A 12,293-nucleotide genomic window follows, 5' to 3' on the forward strand; every position below is an offset into this window, starting at 1 on the left:
AACACTTCATCATAATCACATGCAGTTTGATTAAATCCTTGAGCTACCAACCTAGCCTTATGGGTAACAGTCCCATTTTTACCTGTTTTTAATTTAAATATCCATTTGCATCCAATGGACTTTTCACCTGGAGGTAATTTAGCATTCTCATAGACTCCCATCTGTTTTAATGAATTCAGTTCCTTTTGCATTGCTGTATGCCAATTCCCTTGATCCTTCGCAGGATACATTTTTAGTTCTTCCACAGTAGTTGGAATTTTACTAACTTGGCAAACTACACTTGCTTGGTACCTATCAGGTGGTCTACTTTCACGTGTTGACCGTCTAGGTAGTACAGGGCTTACAGGTGGACTTTTATCTATCACCTGTTCCTGGTTATCTATTTCTTCCTGTTTTGGTCCTATTTGCTCTTCCTTTACTTCCTCTTTAATTGGACTTTTCTTATTACTGATATGGTGGTTTGGTCTTTTGTAGGTTTCTATAATTACATCTTTATTCGAATCTTGCTCCAGTTTTTCCCATCCTACATGTTCCAGGAATTGTGCACTAGCACTACAATAAATTCTAGTTGTCCCCTCTTCCCAGAACCTGTAAGATTTATGGTTAGATCCGTAACCTACAAAAAATAATCTTTTAGCCCTATGCTGTCCCTTATGTCTCAGTTGTGTAGTAATATGCACCCATGCTGGTGCTCCAAATGTGTGCATGTAGCTTAGGTCAGGTTTTCTATCATGCCACCGTGTGAATGGTAATTCACCTGTTGTTGAGTTAACAACATTATTCAATATATGATTACCACACATTATTGCTTCTCCCCACAAATTTTCAGGTAATCCTGAATCCGACAACATAGTACGAGCCGTTGCCTGTAGTGTTTGGCCTCGTCTTTCTATAAAGGAATTATGTTGTGGCCTATATGGTGCAGACTTTTTATGTTCTACACCTGCCATCTTCAGTCTATTTTGGAATTTATTATTTATAAATTCTGTACCATTATCAGTTACAAGAGTTACTAGTTTCCTTTTAGTTTTTCTTTCTGCAAACTTCAACCAATTAAAGAAATTCTGATATGTTTCCGTTTTACTCTTCATTAAATAACAGAAACCATATCTAGAATAATGATCCATTATACTTAATATATAATGAGCACCTCCCACACTTGGTTTTTTAGGACCTATAATATCAGCAAATACGACCTCTAGAGGCTCCTTAGTTTTAAATCCATTAATTCTATTTGCTGGTATTACCTTGCTTTTTTCTTGACTGCAAGCATTGCAGTGCAAATACTTACTGCAAGGCTTCAGTTTTATACCTTTAGACAGTTCAACCGTTTGCTTGAGCATTTTAAAATTTATATGCCCTAAACGTCTGTGTAACAAATGTATGCATTCATCATGAGGTTTAACGTTATTATACACTGTGTTAGCCACCTCTAATTGATTATCATGTAACACATACAATTCACCTTTTAAAGTTGCAGTCACTTTTTTACCTTCCTTTTCTATTATGCAGTTTTCTCCCCTAAAGGTAACTACATAACCTAGTTTAATCCAAACTCTAACCAAAAGCAAATTAAACTTAAGTTGTGGTACATATAACATTTTTACATTTTCTTGTATGCAAGAACAATATGCAGTACCTTCAGCCTTTGCTTTAAGTTTCCAACTAGTAGCTAACGATATCTGCTGTGAACTCGTGGACATCTTAATAAATTTTTTCTTATCTTTTGTTATGCAGTGCGATGCTCCACTATCTACAACCCAAAAATTATTATTGTTCACAGTTTCGTTGCTATACATGGCTAACTCTAAGCATTTTTTATCTTTTTGATGCCTTTTTGCATTCTGGCTGACATTTTGGCGTTTTTCTTTCTTGCAGAATCTAGCCAAATGTCCTTTTCTTCCACAATTAAAACATTTTCTAATTGTGCAGGCTGACGAAGATAATTCCTCTTCTTGTGGTTGTTCCCTTCTGAGTTGATCCCTTTCAAGCCTTCTCCTGGCTTCTTCAATTAATCTGCCAGTAATGTAAGTTAATGTGAGGTTATCTTTTGGCAGAACTTCCAGTGAAGTTACATAGTCGTCATAGCTCTCATCTAATGAAGACAAAATTACATAAACCTGATCTAGTTCAGTGAAGATAAGCTCTTTTTCATGTAGCTCCTGAAAAATCCTCTTCATAGTGTTTATATGAGTCAACATGTCTCCATTCTTTTGAAGATGTGTTCTGAACAGCTTCCGTGTAAGATTTATATGTGCTCCTACACTGTCTCGAACATAAATCTTCTTTAAATTCTCCCAACACTTAGCAGCTGTTTCTTCTCCACGAATATGGACAAGCTGCTGGTCACAGAGTGTCAGTCCTATTATACAGAGAGCTTGCTCATTCTTTAGTTTATATTCTTGTATTTTCTGGGCATCATCTTCATCCTCTGGATCCCAAGTATCTACCTCTGGTGGGTTTTGAATCATACTCCACAAACCTTCTCTGCGTAGAAGTAGGCTGCATTTCATAGACCATGAAACATAGTTTGTTCCATCCAGTTTGGATATTAGAGACAAACTTGGTAAATTGACTTGTGCCATCTTTCTCTGGATATTAAACTATAATTAATAAAACACAGCTGTCTGTTTACAGTATTGTGTAACTACACTAACTCTCACTTTATATAAACCTGTTATATCCTGGTTAGTCTGACTGTGCAGCTGGGCCCATAACCAGTGTTAGGGATACACCCTAGCAGAATCTGCACAGCAGTCAGGCAGGCAGGCAAAATATGTGAGATAAACGTTTTTGTAGCTTACACTCAGTAAAACAGATACACAGTGCTAATTAAATAGTTTATTCCAATAAGAATTATAGCATAGTCAAACAGTCCATATATCATTCACTAGTTCAGTCCGTCCAGGGATTATTCAGTTGCAAATTCCAGTGTTGAAAAAGAGAGGTCAGTAAACTTACAAATATCAGTCCAGTAATATATCTCCTTGCAGTAGAGATATGAAGAAGTCAAAAACTCCTCTCTTCCTTCAGCAACTCAGTAGTAGGGGAAACACGTAGTTAACAAAACATCAATCCATGCAATCCAGTAATTGTCAGCAATCAATCAGGTTCTCTTGCTCCCTCTTATGGTGGTTTCACACCACACCCCAAATTACATGCTTTGCAGTTTTAAAGTGACACACACTTAAACTTACAATCATAGTTTATATATATTATTTTACCCAAACTACGTTAGGTAACCTACGTTATTCCTAACAGAAATAATGTAGACAAATGTTAATCTTAGAGCAAGAGTTTGATATTTTTTTACTTATATCTGTACCAAAGAAAGTTGGAAGTCATTCTTTTTCAGTTTTCCTTCTTTTCCTCTTTCTTTCTTACACTTTTCCTCTTTTTCTTTCCTCAGTCTTTTCTTTTTTCAAATCTGTTTTTTATTTGTTTATCCCTTAGCTTTGTATTTTTTTGATGTATGAATAGACTAGAATAGAATACTTCATTGTCCAAGTGTGCTTAGACACACAAGGAATTTGTCTTGGTGTGAATAATCTTAGTATACATAAAAGAAAAGATACATTTGTCAGGAGTTGAGAATCATAAGGTACGCCACTTAATGATAGTCATAGGGTACAATAAGCAATCAATCATACTAGGTGTTATGTCTTTAGGACTGGTTGGAGTTCCCAACCAGGTCCGCTGTTTGAGCGGGAGCATCAGCAGCTCCCATTGGTTGGCTCCGTTTGACAGTCGGCTATAAAAGCCGGCTGTCGAGCAGAGCCAGCCGTTGTTCGCTTGCAGTCTGCCTTGTTAGCTAGCAGACGCGACAACCCTTTATTCCCTGAATAAAGACTGTTAGTTGTATGCTCTGGTCTAAGCCTCGTCTGTTCCTTCGCTCCACAACACTGGCGACGAGGATGGGATTGACCACAGGCTAGCCAGAAGCACTCAAATTCAAAAAAAGCTGAAAATCACGCCAGCGAAGCCTCGGAGCTGAACCGCAGCCGCTTCGCACTGAAAGCTCAAGCTCGTCCGCTGCGAAAAGAGCTGAAGTCACGGCGCTGAGATCTCAGCCGCCCACGCCCCCGAGAGGGCGCGAAATTCAAACTGCTGTCATTTGAATTAGTTACTCAAGCGAAGTACGGCACTGTAGCCACAGTCGCCAACGCTCCCCAGAGAGCGCGAAATCCAAACTGTTATCACTAAGCTGAAGTCAGTTACGGTGCTGTTAGCTGCCGCCGCCAACGAGCGCAGAGAGCGCAACGCAGGCTGCCCTTGCAAGGGCCGAGTCACGGAGCGAGTCGAGGGCGTTGTAGCCACAACCGCCAGCACTCACGATAGTGCAGCCCAGGGCCACGACCAACCAGAGAGATAGCCCGGTCTACCGACGACACCGAGGGGCCCAAGATGAACGCCAATCCGGCGTTTCAACCATTCAAACCCAACGAGGAAACGTGGGACTCCTATAAAAATCGCTTTAGCCATTACATCGATGCCATTGGGTTAGGCGATGCTGCGGAACATAGGAAGAAATCGTACTTCCTTAGCTACTGCGGGGCTGCAGTTTTCGACACTGCCACGGCACTTTTTGCACCACGTGACATCAAGAACGTTCCATGGAGTGAGCTACAAGAAACACTCTCGAACCACTACTCCCCTAAACCTTCCCAGATCGCAAGATGTTACGCGTTCAGGATGAGGAAGCAAGCCGAGGGAGAATCCATCAACCAGTACATGGCCGCCCTGAGGACAGCCGCTCTTCAATGCGAATTCAAGAATTACTTAGACGACATGCTTCTCGACCAACTCGTCTGCGGGGTAAGAGATCAGAGGCTCCAATGACGTCTGCTGGCCAGGAAAGATCTAAATCTTTCCCAAGCGGTGGATGAAGCCCTAGCTGCTGAACTGTCCGTCCAGTCAGCAGCTGAGATTCAGGGCACCGCACCAAAGCCTGGTACTTCAACCGTCCACTCAGAGGAGGTGATGAGCGAAGCTGACCCCTCTGAAATTTCAGATGTCCATCGCCTCAAGCAACTGAAACAGCCACAGGTAGGAGCGAGGCAGAGAAACAGCAGTGGCCCACAACAGATCCCTTTGTGCCTAACCTGCGGGGGTTCCCATTCCCGGGCATCTTGCAGGTTTAGAAACGCCAGTTGCCTAAACTGCCACAAGAAAGGTCACCTTGCAAGAGTCTGCCAGGCAGCACGCACTCCTCCCCAGAAGTTTCCTTCATCTTCTAGCCTCCAAAGGCAAGTAGAAGACTGTTACACGTGTTACCACGCCAACCACACTTCCCAAACTCCAAACAAAATTAAACTCTCTCTCTCCCTAGAAGGTAAACCTTGCACCATGGAGGTGGACACCGGCTCAGCGCTCTCAATCATCTCCTGGGATACGCTGAAAAAGATTCAACCCAGACTGACCAGGAAGCAGCTGCAAAAGTGCCACCTCACCCTGAGAGACTATCAAGGCAAGAACATCCCTCTCCTCGGGAAAGGCAAGTTCCTTGTTAAATTCCAAACCTTCAAAGGCCATTTGCCTTTAGTGGTGGTTAATGGTACCCTCCCTAGTCTTTTGGGGTAAGATTGGTTCCCCTCTCTTGGCCTTAGTGTAACAGGGATTCATGCTGTCTCAACTTCTGATGTAGACACATTGTTCTCTGACTATTCCGATGTTTTCAGTAGCGAGCTGGGTTGCTACAATGGCACACCCATCTCCTTCTCCGTAGACCCCCAGGCAGTTCCTGTCCGCCTGAAATTCCGTAGAGTACCTTTCGCTATCCGCCCCAAATTAGACGCAGAACTAGACAAACTTCTCAAACAAGGGGTAATTGAACCCACAGATTTCGCCAAGTGGGAGACCCCCATAGTCACCCCACTCAAAAAGGACGGTAGTTTGAGAATTTGTGCTGACTACAAGACGACCCTTAACCGTTATCTCCAGGTTAGCGCATACCCCGTCCCAGTCATCCAGCACCTGTTGCACACTTTCGAACCCAGCACCATTTTTGCCAAGCTAGACATGTCACAGGCATATCAGCAGTTCCCTGTCGACAGCCACACAGCAGACTTACAAACCATAGTAACTCATAGAGGGGCATTCAGGTGTAAACGCCTCCAATTTGGCGTTAGCGTAGCCCCAGGTATTTTTCAGTCACTAATGGAGAGAATCCTCCAAGGTCTTCCAGGAGTAGTCCCCTACTTTGACGATATTTTGGTCTCAGCTATGGACAGGCCCCAGCTCCTCCAGAGGGTTAGGGCAGTATTGGAGAAGTTTAGACAGCATGGTCTCAAACTCAAACGGGAGAAGTGCACCATCGCCACTAGACAGGTGGACTTTTTAGGATATAGACTAGACGCCTCAGGCATCCACCCAGTGGAGTCAAAAGTAAAAGCCACCCACGAGGCACCCACACCTACCAATAAAACGGAACTACAAGCCTTCCTGGGTTTATTAAATTTCTACGCTTCATTCTTACCACACAAAGCTTCAGTCGCTGAACCTTTACACAGGTTATTAGATAAAGACACTCCGTGGCACTGGGGCCCCAAAGAATCCCATGCATTTAAAGCAATCAAATCTCTGCTCACCTCTGATGCCGTTTTAATTCAGTTCAACCAATGCCTTCCCTTGGTCTTGGCCGCTGACGCATCCCCTTTCGGGATAGGAGCTGTCCTAAGTCACAGACTTCCCAATGGCACCGAGGCGCCAATTGCTTTTTTTTCCAGGACCTTTTCCATGACTGAAAGAAACTACAGCCAGATTGATAAGGAGGCTCTGGCTGCAGTAGCGGCAGTCAAAAAATTCCACGAATTCCTTTTTGGCCACCATTTCGAACTCATTACCGATCACAAGCCACTTTTGGGACTTTTATCGGGGGACAGGCAAACTCCACAAGTACTGTCCCCCAGGATGACTAGATGGACATTGTTCCTGGCGGCCTATTCGTTCAAGCTGGTCTATCGCCCCGGTAAGACTCTAAGCCACGCAGATGCTCTCAGCCGCTGCCCCTTGCCGACCCCAGTTGAGGACCCAGCTCCGGTGCACGCAATCTTCGAAGTCAACGAACTTAAGCTACCTGTGACTGCAGATGACATCGCGGCACACTCCAAGAAAGATAAAATAATCGCCCAGGTTCTGGACTGGGTGGGGAGGGGGTGGCCGGAAACAAAGTGTTCAGTTGACTTTGTCCCATTTAAAACACGTCAACAGGAATTATCAAAACTCCAGGGATGCCTGCTGTGGGGTACCAGAGTCGTTATCCCAACCACTCTTCGCGTGCCCATATTGAAGGTGCTGCACGAGGGCCATCCGGGTATCGTGCGAATGAAGGCATTGGCTCGCAGTTACGTATGGTGGCCCGGGATGGACGATCAGATCGCAGAGTGGGTAAGCTCCTGTAAACCCTGTCAAGAATCTAGGGCAGCCCCACCAACAGCCTCACCCACTAAGTGGGAAAGCGCCAATGCCCCATGGTCACGGTTACACATCAACCTGGCCGGGCCTGTGCATGGCAAAACTTTCCTGGTGGTTGTGGATTCGTATTCTAAATGGATAGACCTTGCCTTGCTCCCCACGACCACCACACAGGCAGTTGTTAAAGCCCTGACCCGACTCTTTGTAACTCATGGGCTTCCAGACACGATAGTCTCCGACAACGGGCCGCAGTTCACGTCCTGTGAATTTAGCATGTATGTCACGAATCTGGGCATCAGACACGTCCTCACGGCCCCCTTTCACCCTGCTAGTAATGGGATGGCGGAGAGAGCAGTCAGGTCGGCTAAGGAGGCACTAGCCAGATTCGGTCAGGAAAACTGGCATTCCAAGTTATCCCGTTTTCTCCTCAGCCAGCATACAACTCCATGCACAAGCACTAACAAATCCCCGGCTGAACTCTTAATGGGGAGACGTTTAAGGACTACTCTTGACAGGCTGCACCCTCATTACTGCCCTGATACCCCCTTGGGATCTGACAGCCAGGTACGAGACTTTGCCTTGCAGGACCCAGTTTTTGCAAGGAACTACGCAGGGGATCCATTGTGGGTGCCAGGACAGATCGTGGCTATCACCGGTCCAAGATCCTACCGGGTCCAATTAGAGGACGGTCACGCATGGCGGAGGCACCTGGACCAACTACGCAGGCGGCGGAACAACCGGACCAGCGGTGAGCCGAATCCACCAGCCAGCCCTCAAGTCCTCGCCCAGGTTCCAGAAGGGAGTTTCCTGAGGGACCAGACATCCCCATTCGAACTGAGTGAGCCGAGAACGGACCCAGACTGCCGACCCGAATCTCCATCACATCCACCCAGCAGGAACACCAACCACCCAGACCGAGACGTTCTGCCGAGCCAGCCCGAACGAGGGGAGACATCTCATTCCCAGGATCCAACGCCAAACCAAGATGACATCCCGGCGACCTCGGAGTCTTGCTCCATGGACTCGATGCCCACCAGCAGTCTCCCTGAGCTACGACGTTCCGGTCGCCAGCGAAGTCCACCCTCATACCTCAAAAACTATGCATGTGCCCAGCTAGGGGGGAGGAGTGTTATGTCTTTAGGACTGGTTGGAGTTCCCAACCAGGTCCGCTGTTTGAGCGGGAGCATCAGCAGCTCCCATTGGTTGGCTCTGTTTGACAGTCGGCTATAAAAGCCGGCTGTCGAGCAGAGCCAGCCGTTGTTCGCTTGCAGTCTGCCTTGTTAGCTAGCAGACGCGACAACCCTTTATTCCCTGAATAAAGACTGTTAGTTGTATGCTCTGGTCTAAGCCTCGTCTATTCCTTCGCTCCACAACACTAGGAAACAGTCAATATAAATCGTAAATATACAAGCAACGAAGTTACAGTCATACAGTCACAAGTGGGAGGGAAAGGATCAAATATAATTCTACATTCCTTCTTTACAGAAATCATACCAAAATTTAGAATGAAATCCACTGGGAGCCATTTCATATAATGCAGGTTGAGTCCCTCAAACCAAAAAGTGTTTATTGATAGAAGATAGTATTTGTAGCTCTGGGTTGAACTGTGGGTTCCTTAGTACTCTCTGAGCTTGATGGTTTTCTTGCAGATGTTTCATTACCAAACTAGGTGACATCATCAGTACTAGAAGGGAGTGGAGTTTGCTCTTATTTTCATATACTAGTGGCTTACACTATCAGTGTTGATCAGTTGCTTCACAAAAAGTGTTTTGATTGGTGCCGGGTCTCTACAGCCTCAGGCAGAGGAGAGCTATTCTGCACCCCTCCCTCAAATGTTCTTTAAAATACAGAGTTTCACAGCATTCCTTTAGGAACCTCCAACATGGAAACTCTGGTTATTCATCCTAAAATGAATCCTCTTCACCTGGAGCTTCAACATTTGCTGTTTGCTGGGGAGATGTGTAGCCAAGTCAGAGTACATCTGACTTTGGGGATATTTCTTCATAGCCAAACAAAAGTGTATTTTCTGTGCAGTTCACACCCCTTGCTTGCTGGATCTGGATGTCACAAAGCAAAGCCCACATTTTGTAATTAACCTCCACACCCCATTTTGGCTGGCAGAGTGCTGCTGCCATGCCCCCTGCCCACACCCACATCATCCCCATGGAAATTAGATTATCACAGCTCTATTGGCCTTTCTTAAGGCCTTGGAGACATCTCTATGTCACCACGGATGGTGGCTGGGCTGTATAGCAGAGCCTGTGAGGCGGTTATTTAAACGTTGACTTGATAGTGTTTTGGTTTTATTTCAGCTGCCAATTATGTATTATGTTTGTGTGTGTGTCATTTTTAACTTTTGGTAGCTACCTGGAGTCATGTTTTGATATTGTGAAAGGATAGGTTGCCTACAAAATGGCCACCCCCTGTGACCGCTGTCTCTTTAAGACTTCTTTGTAGCCAGCATAGCAATTGCAAGCTATAAAAGTTGAGCAGAGAGACAGCTGGGTGTGGTGGTGTTTCTGTGTGGGAAAGAGAGAGAGAAAGAGGTAGGTAGGTATATGTTTGTAAAGCAGCCTGAAGCCGATAGAAAGAGATACTATTCTCCAGCAGTAGGACTCACACTGACCCACTGACTTGGGTATACTTTAAAAAACCTGTAACAGAGAGGATGAAATAAATCTCATTTCTTTATTATTTAGTAAATAATAGATGGGGACAGCTGATTCTGACTTCTTTATTTTGTGTTTGTAAAATAGAACAAAAGTCACGTGCTATATAAAATGTTGCCTTTCTCTGCAGTCCCATCCAACCCAGACTGCGTTCTTATCCAGCGTTGATCTCCACACGCATTGTTCTTATCAGCTGATGCTGCCAGAGGCCATTGCAATTGTTTGTTCACCAAAACATAATGAGTGAGTCTGAGTTTCCCTTTCCCTCCTCAGATAACTACGTTCCTATAATGTGTTTGCGTTCTATGCTGTGTGGTCTTAGTTTATTGTGTTCTATCTGTGTCACCTGTAAAATGTTCAAGAAGGCAAGGGGAAAAAAGGAAAATACATATTGTATGAGTTTTAATCTTTACAGATAAGGGTATACTTTTTAGAATCAAATTTAATTCCTGAATATTCTGTGTTATGTTATGCCTTCCCATACTGCATTCTTTCTGCTTTATTAAACCTGAATGAACAGAGTTTTATTATTGAAACTCAAGTTCTCAAATCACCTATCTCACTTTTTAGTGTTTTGAAAAAAATATATTAGGACTAGGTGCATAGACATAGAGGTTTAATAGATGTCTTCTCCCCAATGGACCACAGAAAGAAAGAAACCTCTGTGAATCCTGGTCTGTGCTCCAATCCATGTTACTATAGTCCAGAAATATCTCATTAAATGGTAGTCACTCTTCTACGTTTGTGGTCTTCTCAAGTATTTTTTATATTTATATTCTTTACATTAAAAATGCCAGGGATTTACCTTTTTCATGTAACATGCAATGTGTTTAGGCTTGATTAAATCATTAAGCTAAAATTCATATGATAAAATTATTTTGGCTCATTTTTTCAGTTGTGGATTTTTCAAAAGTAAGATATTATTTTACTTGTCATTTTAACATTTTTGCTGAAGCAATCAAAATACTGTAGACCTCTGGCCCATCATTTCAGAGCTCACTTAAATAATTTGTGATGCAATTGTGCTATAGGGGAAAGATTTATCTTTGCAAGGAAGCATCTCAGCATGAGAAGGAAAATTATTCTAAGCATTAGGTAATCCTTGGTTGTCGTAGTATTGTAGCGACAGGTTTCTCAACAAGATGACTCTTCATTAATGTAATATTCAAAAAGTAATTTGAATTGTTGAGTAAATGGCTTCTCTCAGTACTGTATGTTGTGTCTCCATTAGTAGCCAACTACAAATTCAATTTGCAGGCAGATTCCATAAAGCTTTTGTATTCTTGTGCAACTGAGATCAGCATTATCTGCTATAGATGATGGTTGAGTTAGTGCTGCTTTCTTAGATATAATATTTCTTTTGTTTTCTAGGGTGGGAATCTTCAGACTTACTAATGCTGGCATGTTGGAAGTTTCTGCTTGTAAGAAGAAGAGTTTTCACCCTCATACCAAGGATCCTAGGCTATTTAATGTAAGGGCAGCATATTAATTTTTAACATTCTATGCATTCACTGATCCACTATTCAAACATGCAGGAATGTGAACGTAGTATAAATAAAAATCTGACTTTTCCAATATAATGCATCCAGATGGTCCAATTCATATCACCAGCCAGCTTGGAGAAATCTCAGATTTATATTTTGGCAGGAAGATTGAAAAAAATGGCACCAGGACTGAGATTAGTCCAACAATACTTAGATACGTGTTGCAAGCTGTTCATTTCATACATCAGTATATTTGTTCATTTGGATAAGAAGTGAAAATTGCATACTGGAGCAAATTCAACCATGCCTGCAGTGAAGATACAGACATTCTGCAAAACTGCTAAAAGCAAATATTATCTTGCAGACGCATTGAGATACTTTTGCAGAGGGTCAGATGTAGGATGTGGAAATTAAAGTGGGTCATACCCATTTTCCTTCCAGATGTTTTGCACTGCAGTCTGTAGAATTCAGCGTTTGTTAACAAGATAGTCTTGAGAGCCTTTTCTTCACTATTCCTATCTTGTTCATACTCTAAACCTCTGTAAAGGTAAAGTATATACCGCTCTGTGAGTGAGATGGATACGCTCTCAATGAGGATGCTTACCGCAAGCGGGTAGCAAGTTTAGTGAACTGGTGTAACAAAAATAGCCTCATTTTAAACATAGGAAAAGATAAAGAGGTTATTATCGATTTTGGAAAAGGCAGGCAGAGCCACACACCTCTACGT

General features: G+C 43.5%; 1 protein-coding gene across 6 annotated transcripts in view; it reads left to right on the plus strand.

Moving 5' to 3' along the window:
• The window catches only part of STAMBPL1 (STAM binding protein like 1), a 55,621-nt gene that overhangs the window by 41,313 nt on the left and 2,015 nt on the right, over nt 1-12,293 (plus strand). For all 6 annotated transcript variants that reach the window (XM_087932384.1, XM_087932381.1, XM_026710476.2 and 3 more), the window contains exons 9-10: nt 10,213-10,325; nt 11,454-11,553. In XM_087932384.1, coding sequence (XP_087788510.1) covers nt 10,213-10,325; nt 11,454-11,553 — 213 coding nt within the window. The remainder of the gene's footprint in view (nt 1-10,212; nt 10,326-11,453; nt 11,554-12,293) is intronic.

The sequence above is a fragment of the Pseudonaja textilis genome, chromosome 4 (genome assembly GCF_049901715.1).
Source record: "Pseudonaja textilis isolate UNSWEBS1 chromosome 4, rPseTex1.2, whole genome shotgun sequence".
Lineage (NCBI taxonomy): Eukaryota > Metazoa > Chordata > Lepidosauria > Squamata > Elapidae > Pseudonaja > Pseudonaja textilis.